The sequence below is a fragment of the Osmerus eperlanus genome, chromosome 5 (assembly GCF_963692335.1).
Source record: "Osmerus eperlanus chromosome 5, fOsmEpe2.1, whole genome shotgun sequence".
NCBI lineage: Eukaryota > Metazoa > Chordata > Actinopteri > Osmeriformes > Osmeridae > Osmerus > Osmerus eperlanus.
In genome coordinates, this window is record NC_085022.1 from 11,882,747 (window position 1) to 11,896,646 (window position 13,900).

Here is a 13,900-nt window from a genome sequence, read left to right on the forward strand (position 1 = left end):
ATAATTTGTTTCTTTATCCAGAAGAGTACATTGAATCGAACACAACCATTTTAGATCAAATGTGTTAGTGTAGACAGGTTATTGAAAATAACAGGTAAAATCTTATATCTTTTTTTAATGGAGTACACGCTTCATAACGTGACTAGCTTGTTACACAATCATCTGGGAAGTAATGTTTGAAAACATTTAGGAAAAGGACAGGCACTTAGAAAAAAGAATACTTGGCAGGTGATTGGATGAACCATCTGTCCATCACAGGCTAACTTGGACCACACTCACAGCTGTCAATAGTTGCTCATAGGATGCTGATTGGTTTGGGCACAAACAAATAACAGGAAAGATGGAGTCTTACATGGTTGTTGTCTTGCAAATCCAGCTGTTTCGCAAGGTCTCCATTCTTCATGCAACAAACGTATGTTTTGACAGTGTGGTCTTGGTATTAATAGTTCATTTTAAGCATGTACTCAATGGTACACCAGGTGGCAGTCAAAGCTAATAGTGAAATAATTTTTATTTGAAAAATGCTTTCGGATTGGCTGAGAAAAGTAGAACAAGAGAAAAACAACTCCAACAGAATTAACAAGACACATTATCTTTTATTCAATAAATAATTTACAATATAAACAGATGGTGGGTTGCACCACTTTTTTCCTACATACAAACACAGTTTGATCTCTCAGGCGTCTCCCATTCTGAACATGTTTTTTTTCTCTCGTAGTTTTAACATTACAACTTTTACAACCTCTATTATTCACAATCAAGTTCAAACCTAGTAAGAGCTGAGTAAAAAGAAAACATAAAGTGCTTCAAAATCAAACACATGAACACCACAAAATACTTTCTTCTATTCCCTTTTTAGTTATCAGCGTGAATGCAATCCAAGATGTTTGGTTTCATCTCAAGCAAGTGGAGTGTTGTAAACCTAACCGGGAGGTTATCAACACTACACAGAGATTGTACTGACAAACGTTAGGTCTGAGGTATGATCCCTGCGACTTGTAACATATTGTGGTGTTCATGTCTTTACAAATTCCTTTTTTTTTGTTGAGAAAGTTTACATTCACCAAACCCTTTCTCAAATACAAAACTGTAGTCATAAATTCTACACAACGAATAAACACAATATTCCAACTGAAGAACAGCTCACAAACATATACAATCTCACATTACACATGTAGAACCATACGTAAAACTCACAATGCAAATTACATCTACCAACATAGATTCAATGTTACAATCAGTTTTGTTTCTTTGATCATTTTGTTGATATTTTCCCAGACTAATGACAATCTGCACCTGTCCATGTTCCCATAGCAGTAGTTAGACCTGCCAAATACTTCAGTGTTGGGAATTATTACCCTTTAGCTTTGTCTCAGAAATACTGTGTATTTTACAGAATGAGTATCATATTGTGAAAAAAACAAGAACTCAGGGTGTGTTTTCTGCAGAAATTGAACAGTGCAAAATGAATCCATCCAAAGTGACTATTGATGTCTGGGGAGAAAATGTAGTCTTCCAAGTAATTAATGAAATGACTTTTAGTAGTAAGATCGATGATATGGTGGATCAATACCACAGAGTCGTCTGAGCAATGACAAAGTTCCAAAGCAAGGACTGCCTCCTATTGTGATTTGAAGATGCCTTTCCACTATGTTAGTACCTTGAAAAGTTCTAACACCAAGCAAACAGTAAATGACTAGAGAAAGAGAGAGAAAGAAAAAGAGATGGAAGAAAAAATCAGCTTATGGGAAACAGTTGGCACAAGGGCTAGCTGTTTGGCAAAGATTTACGCCATAAATTCACAGGTCTACAGACAGATGCAAGTCATACGTTCCCTACAGCATAGCCATGTCAACACCCTTTTTCACAAACAGGCCCAACTCTGGTTCTTGACTGAGTGCCCAGTGTGACCATACCTCACTCAGCTAAAGGAAAGGCAGGCATCTTCCTCCGCCTATGCTGGTAAGTGTTGACGGTCAAGATTGAAGAAAAACATTCACTTCAAAGGATTTGCCACTCTGTCAGCCATTGTATAAGAGTGTTGGTTGGTTGATCAATGAACACAGAGATGAGTTTCTACTCTGTAAACATTACTGAGTTTGTGCATCTCTGTCCCCCTATCCAAGATTGGTCAGGGCTATATTCTTAATGGTGCTAGAATTTACATTCTTAATTACATCCTTAAGCAGGAAGACTGTATCACTATAAACACGGTGTTTGAACAGCAATATTCGGAGTGTAATGACGATCTTTGCAACATCATCTTTTTTTCTTTTTACTATCGCTTGTTCACTTAGAAGTAACTACTTGGCCAACAGAACCAGTTTTAACTGACCCAAGACCACCATGTCGGGTCTATATGGGAACCTTGGGTGCAATATTAAGACAGTAGGATTTATGTCTCCTAAAGAAAGTTTCTTGCACTTTTGAGGCGCACACCACACACGCACGCACACACACACAAACACACTGTATGTAATGACATAGATACATGCAAATACATACACACGCACAGACAAAATGTTACAAAAGACCTGACAATATGACCTATTAATCTCCACAGTAGACAACAAGACTCTCTGCTCTGACATCCGTTTGGCTGAGTGCTGTGCCCCCCCCCCCCACACACACACACAAAAAAAACCCTGTATCAAACAGGGAGCGGCTTCTGGACAGAGGTTAACAAAAGCCCCTGTCATGTCCTGTAGCCCCCTCTCATTAGCCACAGAGAGCTCCTCTGGCTTGGCACCAATGAGAGGGAGGAGATCAGCAAACTCTTCTTTCTGCAGAAGATCATCTCATCCCGCTTCCCATAGGCATGCAGCCCCCGGTGGGAATGTGGGATTTAATCCCAGCTGAATGTCTAGAGGTCTGGGGAGTTGGGTTCTCTCACCACTGCTTTTCATCAAAGAACTAGTCCTTAAACCAACTGAATACCATGCTATCGTACTGTAGCTGGGAGCGAGGAGGGATCGCTCCTGCCACTACCACTAGAACCTGCACTGGAATTCAACGCACAACAACAAAAACAATGAGACGATGGCTGAGATGGCTTCGAATGCACATGAGAGGTGTGGTCGGCCCTGCTGGTAGGACTACTCTGGCCAGCAGTCACTCAGGACAGCTGGAGCGGTAGAGTGAGCTGACGAACAACACGGTGAAAGCATGGTTTCACATCCACTCACTGACAGGTAAAACATGAAGATGGAGTTAGTGGAGGTCTATGGATCAACGCAGCAACACTGAATCCACAACAAGACAGCCAGGATGTTGAGTAGGGTGAATGGAAGGGAACAATATGGCTTCCTTGGTGCAGAGTTGCCCAGAAATGCATCCCTCTCATAAAGGTGGTATTTGTCCTTGTTAGAGTGGAGCATTTTCACGTCCTCGAAGGCGTAGTAGGCCGCCATGGTGAAATTGATGTCACCAGAGGAAAGCAGGTCAAACACACAGGACTGGAAATACAGATCCTCCACCGGGAGGCGCTCTTTACACTTGGTCATGGCTGACTGGTAGGTGAAGCCATGGGGGGGGGGGCCAGTCCTAACCCTGCCTGGACCATGGGTCTCAGCGGCACGGGCTCGGAAACTCCTGAAGTCGATTCGTTGGTTGGCAGGGCAGCCGTGGAGGCAGAGGTACAGGTCCTGGTTGTCCCGATCTTCCACGGAGTTCACAACTTCCTCCGGCATCCGCACGGCGAAGGTCAGGTAGCGGCCCACCTGCCGGACCACGATGGTGGTACCGATGTAGCGTGCCTGGATCTCAACGTGCTGCCCCGGAACTTTCTCCACCACGCGCAGGGTGTTGGCACCGTGGCGCTCACCGCCGTTCTTGGAGCCGTCGGCGAATGCCGCAGGCAGCTCGTCCGTCTCTGCGTGATACATCTTCTGATCCACACATTCCTGGAAGTTCTTGAAGATGATAGTCAACTGAATGTAAGGAGAAAACCAAAGTTATATTTTTTACTGACAGAATGGAAAGGATGGGTATACGTCTTCTTTTGGGGAATAAATATAGCAAACATCCATAGAATCAGACTTTGACATCTGAAATTTGATTAATTGTATTTTAGGTCATTGTGTGAATTCTAAATGACATGTATGGTATATATTCCAAAGCACAAATCATCGCGTTTATGCAGACATGAGTTGGTAGTTGTGCTCCACAAATAGCTCAGGGGTGTCTTTGTGCTTCTGCATTAAGAACATCACTAGCCCATCTAGCCCACCACCTCACTTAAGTGTCACATTTCAGCTACAGCTCAACATAGGGGAGGCCAAAGTAAACGCCCTCAGAAAAACATGAGTCTAGGCCATGTTAAATCAGGCCTCAGTTTGCAGACACAAAGACGAGCCATTCATAGTGCTGAGGAACCTGCCTCTGAACCCCAGAACTGTGCTTCGGGGAGTGGCAGCGAGCCAGGAGGGAAGAGCGTGCTCTGCGGCTAATTAAGTAAGGCTGGACACTACTCGGCTTGCATGGTTTCATTAGGACGCCAGTGAGCCGTTGTCACAGAAGTGACCCCAGGACAGCCAGGGGGCTCTGATCTGGCAGCACTGGGGATGGAGGGGAAGGGATGGGGGAAGGGGTAAATAGAGCACCATAAATGCCCTGTTATTACCTAGTCAAGACCTCCACTACCCCAATCCCTCACCACACGGTTGTCTGCATTTGTTTGTTCACTTGCTCTCTTTTATCTTTAGAGTTCAACTTTTATTAATCATAATTAAAAGTTTTTTCTTTTCTTTTTTTACACTTAATTCTTGATTCTAGCAATAATTTCGAACTGAACTAATATATTGGTTAATGAGACACATTTGGTTTCAGACACATCTTCTGAGTGAAAGTAGTGTTGCTCCAGACGGTTCCCTCTGCAGTAGGGGTCTGCACAACACAGAACTAATGCCTCTTGTTTGTACAGGTGGCATGGGGCTGCCTTGTTTTCCCTTTATCCAGACTGAAGAACTTAAAAACCTGTCTCCTTTGCTTCCGAGTACAGAGTGCAGCTATGTAAAAATATCATTACTTCAAGTGCACAAAAAAGTCTTGAATGCTAAATAGAGCATCATTAGGAGATCTTGATTATAGAAAATTGGTCTGTGCTCTACATGATTACGAACAAAGTCCTCTTATGTCTCGCCGTACAGCCTCCAGTCAGGATACTCTGCAAGGGACTGCCAAAACTGGACCCACTGTGGATAGCATATAAGTGAATTTGCAGACTACAAATGCTGCTAGCTCTTTGTTTTCACCTTATGTTCTACAGACAGCCATTTCAGGGGCAGCCCTCCAGGCTGCCCAATGTACCGTGAAACAAAACAATGATAATTTATGAGGTACGAGGGCCAACTAATGTGGAGAAAATACTGCAGTTTCCTGCATGGTTTGAGCACTTAGTTAAGAAACTCACATACACACAATGATAGGGATTAGACTGCTACAGACAAAGCTGGCCTCACATTAGTCTTAGTTGTCTAAAGTAAAAGCAAAAGGAGAAAGCACTTGATGTTTTCCTACTTTTACAAAAGTGGCATATCATTAGTAAAGCTTATCAAGATCTCGGCAATTGTTCGGCGCATTGCCTGTTCTTCGGCTGTGGATACAGTCCAACACTAACCAGAGTCCATGTTATTAAGAGTCCCACGACTGTGTCTACAGCTCTAACTTTTTCAAAAAGTAACAGAAAGCCTTCCATTTAAAAATGATGTATGCCTAAGCCCAACTCCAAAAAATTAGCATCGTAAAATAGCTCAAATTCTCATATTTATATAATATTATTGTACAACAACAATTACAATATAACTGCATGAATAACTATATACTAAGTATATACTATAGGTACTTGCTTTGTATTCATGTTAACAGACAGTTGTGTCAACAGAACAGTACAGAAGATCTCACCTTGCTGGTGGCAGTAGCAGAGGAGCCAGGCACGACAGGGGTGTTGGTCACCTGGACAGACAGGTACTTGTTGTGGATGAGAGGCCAAGCCCCCTCTACCTTGCAGGTCTGGAAGTCGTCACTGAAGGTGCGAAGATGTGGGTCTCCAAAGAAGCCACAGTGGGTGTAGTTGGGTGGAGCTGCATGTTTGGGAAGGCTACGCTCGTAGTGGCATACCTCCGGCCCATCCGAACGCTCCTGGCTGTCTGGCTCGGGCTGAGGTGGGGGTGGCGGATGCGGGGTGCGGGTCCGAGGTTGTGAGGTAGGCCCCTCCTTGGAGCAGTTGTGCTGGCTCATGAGGTCTTCAATGCCATGCTGGGCTGAGTGGTAGGCCAGGTCACCCCTGCAGGTACGTGCTGTCCGCCGTACACAGCTGTTGTAAGCTCGCAGCGCTGTACAGAACTCCTCCTCTGGGCCAGAGCTTGATGTGGATGCCCAGAACTCAGAGTTACACCTGAGGATCTTGCACTGCAGACTCACTATGGGGGAGGACAGGACAGCTTTAGAATAAACTCTGGAGAAACCCTGCGTAGTCCATTAAATATAGATGGTGATATTTACATTTACATTTATTCATTTAGCAGACGCTTTTATCCAAAGCGACTTCCAAGAGAGAGCTTTACAAAGTGCATAGGTCACTGATCATAACAACGAGATAGCCACAAAACATTGCGAGTAGCCAAAACATGAAGCACACATTGTGAACAACCAAAGTAAGTGCCCAAAGGGAAGAACCATAAGAGCATGTAGTTAAACAAGTTACAATTAAACAATATGAACTGCTATAAGTGCAAGTGTACCTGTGGAAAAAAAAAGACAAGCAACAATAATAAAAAAACAATATATCACAGCGAGTACAAACAATTTTAAATCAGTTACCACTAACCACAAGAGCAACAAGTCTCTGAGCAAGAGTCATTGTGATCCTTGAGGAAACTAACATCGGGTCAAGCGAACCATTCCTAAGTACCGTTGTACTCCCGGAACAAGTGCGTCTTGAGCCTTTTCTTGAAGGTGGAGAGACAGTCAGTGTCTCTGATGGAGGTGGGGAGTTGATTCCACCACTGGGGGGCCAGACAGGAGAAGAGCTTGTGTTGGGACCGGGCGGTCTTGAGCGGTGGGACATGGGACACGGGTGATATGTATCCCTTGTCTACATTTGAAAACTGCAGACGACGTATGCAACTAAAGTGCCTTGCTTTCAGAGTCCTTCAGAAAATCAAAAGCTGTTCTTGACAAATCCTGTTTTGAAAACAACTGAGCATGCATTTCTATTGAACAACTCTGTTCAATATTAAAATAAAGAAGTTTCCCCAAAGAAGGTTTTCCAAGTGCCTGCAGTGTCAGCTCCATTATGTGCACAGGCTCTATATAAAAAATATATTTCAGTTTTGACCAAACTAGAGATTCAAATGACAAACTTCACAAAATGATCACTGTTCACACACTTGTGCATGTATAGGTATCTGGTGCATAAGAACCCTTGAATGAAGACGTACATTTTTACGGGGCAGATTGTTGTTGTCAACATGCATAAGGGCAACCATTCTATACACATATAAACAGCATACAACTACATAAAAGGTTTGTCTTGGCTAAAGAACCATAAAGAATACTAAGAGACACCAATGACTGGAGGCTGGGGAGTGGGGGTGGTGACTTTGCATCAGTGAACCAGGAGGGGGTTTTGTCTGTGAATGAAGACAATGTAATTTGCCATTGCAAGGATACCAGCGGAGTCATAAATTAGCCCTGTGTGAAGGGATTAGGTTGAGTTTCATCAGCATTGGAGTTAGGGTGGGGGGAGTCTAGAGGCCCTGAATGCTCCCTTAAAAGGAACAAGATCTCCAGAAAGAAGCTGGCTCCAGGACCAGAGGGTGAAACAGAAAGGAGGTCTCACCATTCCACAGGTCAAACTGGATATATAAGATTTCAACCTGTCCATTTTAGAGGACGGTAATCAAAGAGTAACATAATTTCCAAAAAGCATTCTCCCTGACTTAAATTACATGACTCTTAGTGGTTTGGAGGATAGGAAATAATGAATGCAACTCTGCACTATGACAATATTCATAACAGTTGTTTTGTGTGTAAAAAAGGTTCTTTCACATGAATGCTTCTTAACTTACACATGATTTTTTATATGATTTCTAACAAACTGAAATGAATTTATTCACTTTGACTATGCACATGTGTAACTACACAACCATCTACACCTTATCTAATCATCCAATATTTTATTAGTGGCCTAGGATTTCACTGATTGACACATACAGTATACTTTAGAACACACACAAAAAAAAAGTTGAAGTGTTCCATTCTTCACTGAACAGAAAAAAACACTGATCTAATGTCTCAACACCTTGAAGTCACACATGAAGTTGAATAATGGCTTGCTGATGGCTTCACCACACGCACAACTCCTCCAACCCCCACACCGTCAACCCTCCCGCCTCACAGCAACAAAAGGCATTTACCATCTATATGATAAATGGCAATAAACTAATCTTAATCTTAAATAAACGTCAACAACCAACACGGCATTATCACTCTTTGTTTGACAGTAGGCCTAAGTGACTTGAAAGAGAGGACGATAAGAGTTGCCAAAAGTGCAAATTGAGTTGAGTGAAGCGACCCTTGAGATGTTGAGGCATTTTCAAGTCTTTATGAGGGAGATTAGTTGACAATTTAAATTAACCAACTCCGCTAATTAGAAAATGACACTGAACTGGATACATGTGCTCCGTCCACAATATTATGTCTGTCTACTTAGATCTCAAACAAAAGGTGAAAGTAGAAAAAGCTTTATGAGGAATTAATCTGCAATCCTATAGTGTCCCCCTCCCCCAAACAAAACACTACCACGGGGTTTTAGTAGCTGAACGTACTACGCTAAGACGCTATAGAATAGGATATTATGAACTAAGATTCAGTTTACTCAAATCTAGAGATAACACAAAAACATAGACATTCATATTTGACATGGATTCGTCTTGAATCCTCCCTGAAATAAGTCAAGTTGCCCCGTGTTACTTAAATGTTAACGTTAATAACATTCCAGGCATGTGAACCACGCTTAAAGTAGAAACCACACACCCTGCCTATTTGTCAAAGCATGTTTTGTGGCAACACACTTTTCTTTTTTGTTGCTGCGAAAACAGGACACGATGTGTCAGGCAACTATTAGGCTACTACGTATTAGCCCAGTAGCCCAGGAAGCACCGCTTCATGAGGGTTAAATACTAACGATGCTTACTTGAATAGGCCAATAAAACATAAAGTGTGGTTACAACACTTTATACTTTAAGAACTTACCCGAAGGAAAGAGGGAAAGAAACAAAACAAGGATCCTGCCGACTTGAAGCGCCGAGAATCCTGCTCCTTTCCCCATAACCATCCATCCAGATCGGGGTCGCACTTCTCTCCTATCCCTGTCCAAACCAAATCAAGTTGAAGAAAAAAACTTTAGGTGGAGTCTCATAACTGTTGAGAAATTGTCGATATCATTCTTTGAGTACAGACGAAGGCACAACGATCCAATGTTAAAATCACTCTCTCCAGTTTGCAAGCTATTCAATGCATTCTTACTTGTAAAATACACAGTAAAAGCTGCCAATCGATCTTCCATTTAGGGAGTGTCAACAGGGTGCAGCGTACGACTGACTGGACCAATGAGAAGGCGTTATAGCAGCCCTCAGCCCCTTCTCAGTTTCAAGTTACGCTTCAGTGTGCGGACTTGTTCGTCATATGCGTTGAAGTCACGTTGACCCACGGTCATACTAAGAACCTGTTTTGAATTGTTGCATGTATTAAGTTAACCTATACATAGTCGACTGAGGAGAGGTATTACGTCTAATATTGCTAAAGATGTAAGAAATTAAGTGCGTGTAGACCTAACCTTTAGGGCTAATCCTCTCATCCATGCTTTTTCGTGTTTAGGTAATATTTATATAATCATGATGAGTCATTTCACACAATGCAAACTGTGTTCTTTAATGTTGCATTGTAGGATTAAAAAGCCTGTGGTCTTAATAGCGTAACTACATAGGCTAATAACAGTAGGCTAATAGCCACAAATTATATTAAAGTAGCCAACAAATAGTTGGTCATTAGGTGCAGAAATGGTTTATCCTAATGTATTTGTCAATTACGTTACACAAGGAGGTTATTCCTAATACATTTTACAAAAGTAAATACAAACACAGTTAAGGAAGACATTGTTTTGGCATTTTAAAACTGGGTCTAAATGTCCAAACTGGTGTACTAGCCTACCCACTAGCCTACCCACTATGAAGCTATAGCCTACTGTAGGCTATAGCTTCATATAAGACCACATATCCTTTTTATGACATTAGCGTACACACAAAACACAATGTAGAGTTACAGCATTTAGTTACAGGGAAATTATTAGTATGGTGTTCTGAATTGGAACTACAATTGAAGATAGAGAAAATTACATGGTTGGGCTTACTGTCAATTTTCAACAGCTACCTGTAACATCAGATGGTTAAGAAACATTACAATGCTGCTAAATAGATTGTCTTGGGGAGTTGAGGGTCATTACTAAAGTAAATCACATTGAGGTAGTGTATTTTAGTGCATTGAAATCCATCTGTTTGTTGTCAAATCTGACCAAGCTCATCTATCACTTTGTTGTTTCATGTCAGGCAGTTCAGGTATCTAACGGCACAAAGTGTTCAGTATGTAATTTGAATTGTTGGTGCTATTCAGGAAAAAAATCCAATTTATCTAATTTGTCTGGAACTATTTAAAGACAAGACTGCATCAATAATCTACATCCTAATCTACTACTACACACTATCCATATGAATGCTGTGGCCGACAAAACTCATAATTCAGTTCAGACATTCTGGGTCTTGGCTACAAGGGGGGCAAGTCTCATACAGTGAAGTAAATCCTACTGTATGCCCTCGTCAACTGAAATCCACAGGCCTTTATACCCGGTTCTGTTCAATCGGCTATAACAGTGGTTGCGCTGAAATATGAAAATGTATTTGCAATATCACACATGCGAGTATATTGCACATTTTCCAATAGATGGCGCTTATTATTCTGAATATAAAACCCCACATCATGACAAACGCACATGGGGTCAGTTGATTGTAAATGTGGAGGACACGACACGGTGACCTGCCAAATTGCCGCTGTAATCTAATAACAATATAGCAACTGACAGTCGGCCGACAGTTCAGCCAATATCCAGATGCATTTAGGCTACACCATTTCGTTTGTCCATGTTAAAGCTGCTTAACCATCGTCTTGGGAATAGATATCTAGTCCTGTAATATAGATGTACGTAGCCTTTCGCTGAGAAATACGTAGCCAGAGTGAAAATAGCCAAGTCTATTGAATGCGTGTTTTAAGTACAATAAGGGAGGCCTAATGGAAATATTATTCCAATACAAATTATTTAGTTTTCACGTAAAGCTTGTTTAGCCTATATAAGGTTTGTTTCTGTTAAATAAAGTAGGATAATATAATGTGACTAATATGAAAGATAATTTCAGCTAGATAATTAGCTTGACACATGTTTTGCTGTTGATTGTTTTAAATATGAAATGAAAGACATTTATTAAGAAGGCCAACAATGATGTAGGCTACATTGAAGATGAGCGAGTGACAGACTGACAGTAGACTTGTCCGCGCCGAAAATTTGAAAGCTTTAAGAAACGCTGTTATATTAGATTATTGGCAACACAAATCTCTACTTTTGGAAGCGTATATATAATGCATGCCATGTGCAATGTACAAAACGCACATCACTAACCTTCGCGAATGCATGGAGCTCTCCCAACTCTGCTAGACTTAGGCTGCGGGAGGACGGGCAAAGGCGAATGAAGACCCCAGAAATCTCACCAAAGTAGTCTACGCGTAAGTAGTCAGATTACTCCAACAGCACAGGCACAGACCGTTGTCAAAATCGGTGGAAAATGCACCCTTGCACGCATAGTGTCCTTCGTGATGGATCCAGGTAAACGGTAGTGGCTTGAAAGTATCACTTGATAATACTCAATCGAGATGGGCTAGTCTGGTCTCGTCGACTCATTTCAACTGTTCATCTGCCAATCGGTCATTTAGTCCACGACAACGAGAAACAGTTACACATTTTACAAATCCTTTGACTCCAACTCTTATCATCCATGTGTTTGTATTCCAGCACTTGGTTTGGAGAAAGAGCTATCGACGGTGAAAGAAAGAGCCCTCGGGGCACCGCTGCTTTTCATCCGCATGTACTGCTGATATAGCTGGCTCGTTCCTCGCCTCAGCGTTGTGAAACAGCTAGTTAGAAAGTGTGAGAGACAATGATCGGCTCAGCATGACGCCTCTGAAACCCCTCTCCTATCACACACGCCATTTGACACAATAACGAAACTCGTAGACGGAAATGGTTTCAATACAGTATTCACACACATGCTTCTGAAACTAATTTTAATATTACAATTGACAGACAGCCTTGTGCTCCTCCTCCACAAACGGACTTCGTTAAAAACATTGTTACATTACACTGTAGTCTACATATAGGCCTAGGCTTTCCCATACAATGTATGGGTCCAACATTGAGATATTGTGATTTGTGTTCATCAAACAAACTCTTGTCAACTCAGATTTAGAGCAACCCTGGACTGAAGGACAACCAGCTAAAGGGGCTGGACATCACTGATGACAAGAGCATAAACAGATACACAAAATTGTTAGAAACAGAGTTCGGTGCAATAGAAATCAAAGGTACATTCAAAGACAGAAGTGGACACCAACAGAAGGGGAAAACATATGGCTGCACCTGTGTTTTAGGATCAAACTCAAATTTCCTTCCCCCACTGCAAGAGGTACAAGGCCAGCCCCCACCCCCATTAATGTGAGGAGGAATGGATCATTCTGCTCCAGTCTCCCTCTGATCAGGAAAATCTATTACACAAATGATTACATTCAAACAACCGTACCTCCCCAAGTCAGGGATGGACACTTTGATCTGTAAGTAGCATACCCCTTCCTCTGTTGGTCAGTTATAGGTGTGGGTGGCAAGAAACAAACTGTAGAGTGGTAGAAGTATTTTACAATGTTTCTTAAACACATTGTTGCACTGTAATTAAGTAATCAGGACGTTTTTGTTGCACTGTAGTATTATTTTTCTTTCACCATGCCTGGTTGCAGAGATATGGTTTCTTGGCGATTTGGCAATGAATACAGACTCTTCCTTACATTTACATTTAGTCATTTAGCAGACACTCTTATCCAGAGCGACTTACAGTAAGTACAGGGACATTCCCCCTGCCCAAGGACACAACGTCATGTTGCACAGCCAGGAATCAAACCGGCAACCTTCTGATTAATAGTCCGATTCCCTAACCGTTCAACCATCTGACCCCCCCTGACCCCTTGACTAACCACTGAAATACTGTAGAACTATGCACTTCTGATCCTTGATCTTTGCATCGCTTTGAATAAAAACGTCTGCTAAAGGAATTAAATGTAACACCAACCCATATACACAATCCAGATATGATAGAACTGCTATGTGTGTGGTCATAAACACATCTTGGAGACCATTTCAGAAAAAAATATAGTATTTACATAGCTTCTTGACAGTCATGCAATAGGAATTACAGTCTGAACCTAAATTGCTGGTGACATAGCAATGCAGTCATTTCATCGGTCACAGCTCAGATCCACTCTTCACTGATGGCCATTGAAAAGCAGCATTTTTACATTGATGTAACAGCTTACACATGAAAGGTTGCCACCCCAGTGTGAAAAGAATGGCTTTTGAAGTGCCGGATGCTGGCCCCTGCCTCAAACACAGCTGGTGTAGGGGCTGCCTTGCTCCTGTGGTCAGTTTACCCAAATAGGCAGTTGGAAGCAGTGGTAGACGCAGGGATTTGTTGAACGATTTATTTCTAAAAATAAATAGGGGAGGGGTGATGAGCTATTGAGATGTCCT

At 41.9% G+C, this 13,900-nt stretch overlaps 1 protein-coding gene across 1 annotated transcript; it reads right to left on the reverse strand.

Moving 5' to 3' along the window:
- Window positions 1-576: 576 nt before the first annotated feature.
- Window positions 577-12,308, reverse strand: rgma (repulsive guidance molecule BMP co-receptor a). Its single transcript, XM_062461643.1, has 4 exons — window positions 11,729-12,308; window positions 9,256-9,371; window positions 5,902-6,419; window positions 577-3,929 (listed from the first exon to the last, which is right to left on the reverse strand). The coding sequence occupies exons 1-4, from the start codon at window positions 11,740-11,742 to the stop codon at window positions 3,222-3,224; spliced, it is 1,356 nt and encodes a 451-aa protein (XP_062317627.1). The 5' UTR covers window positions 11,743-12,308; the 3' UTR covers window positions 577-3,221.
- Window positions 12,309-13,900: the final 1,592 nt, after the last annotated feature.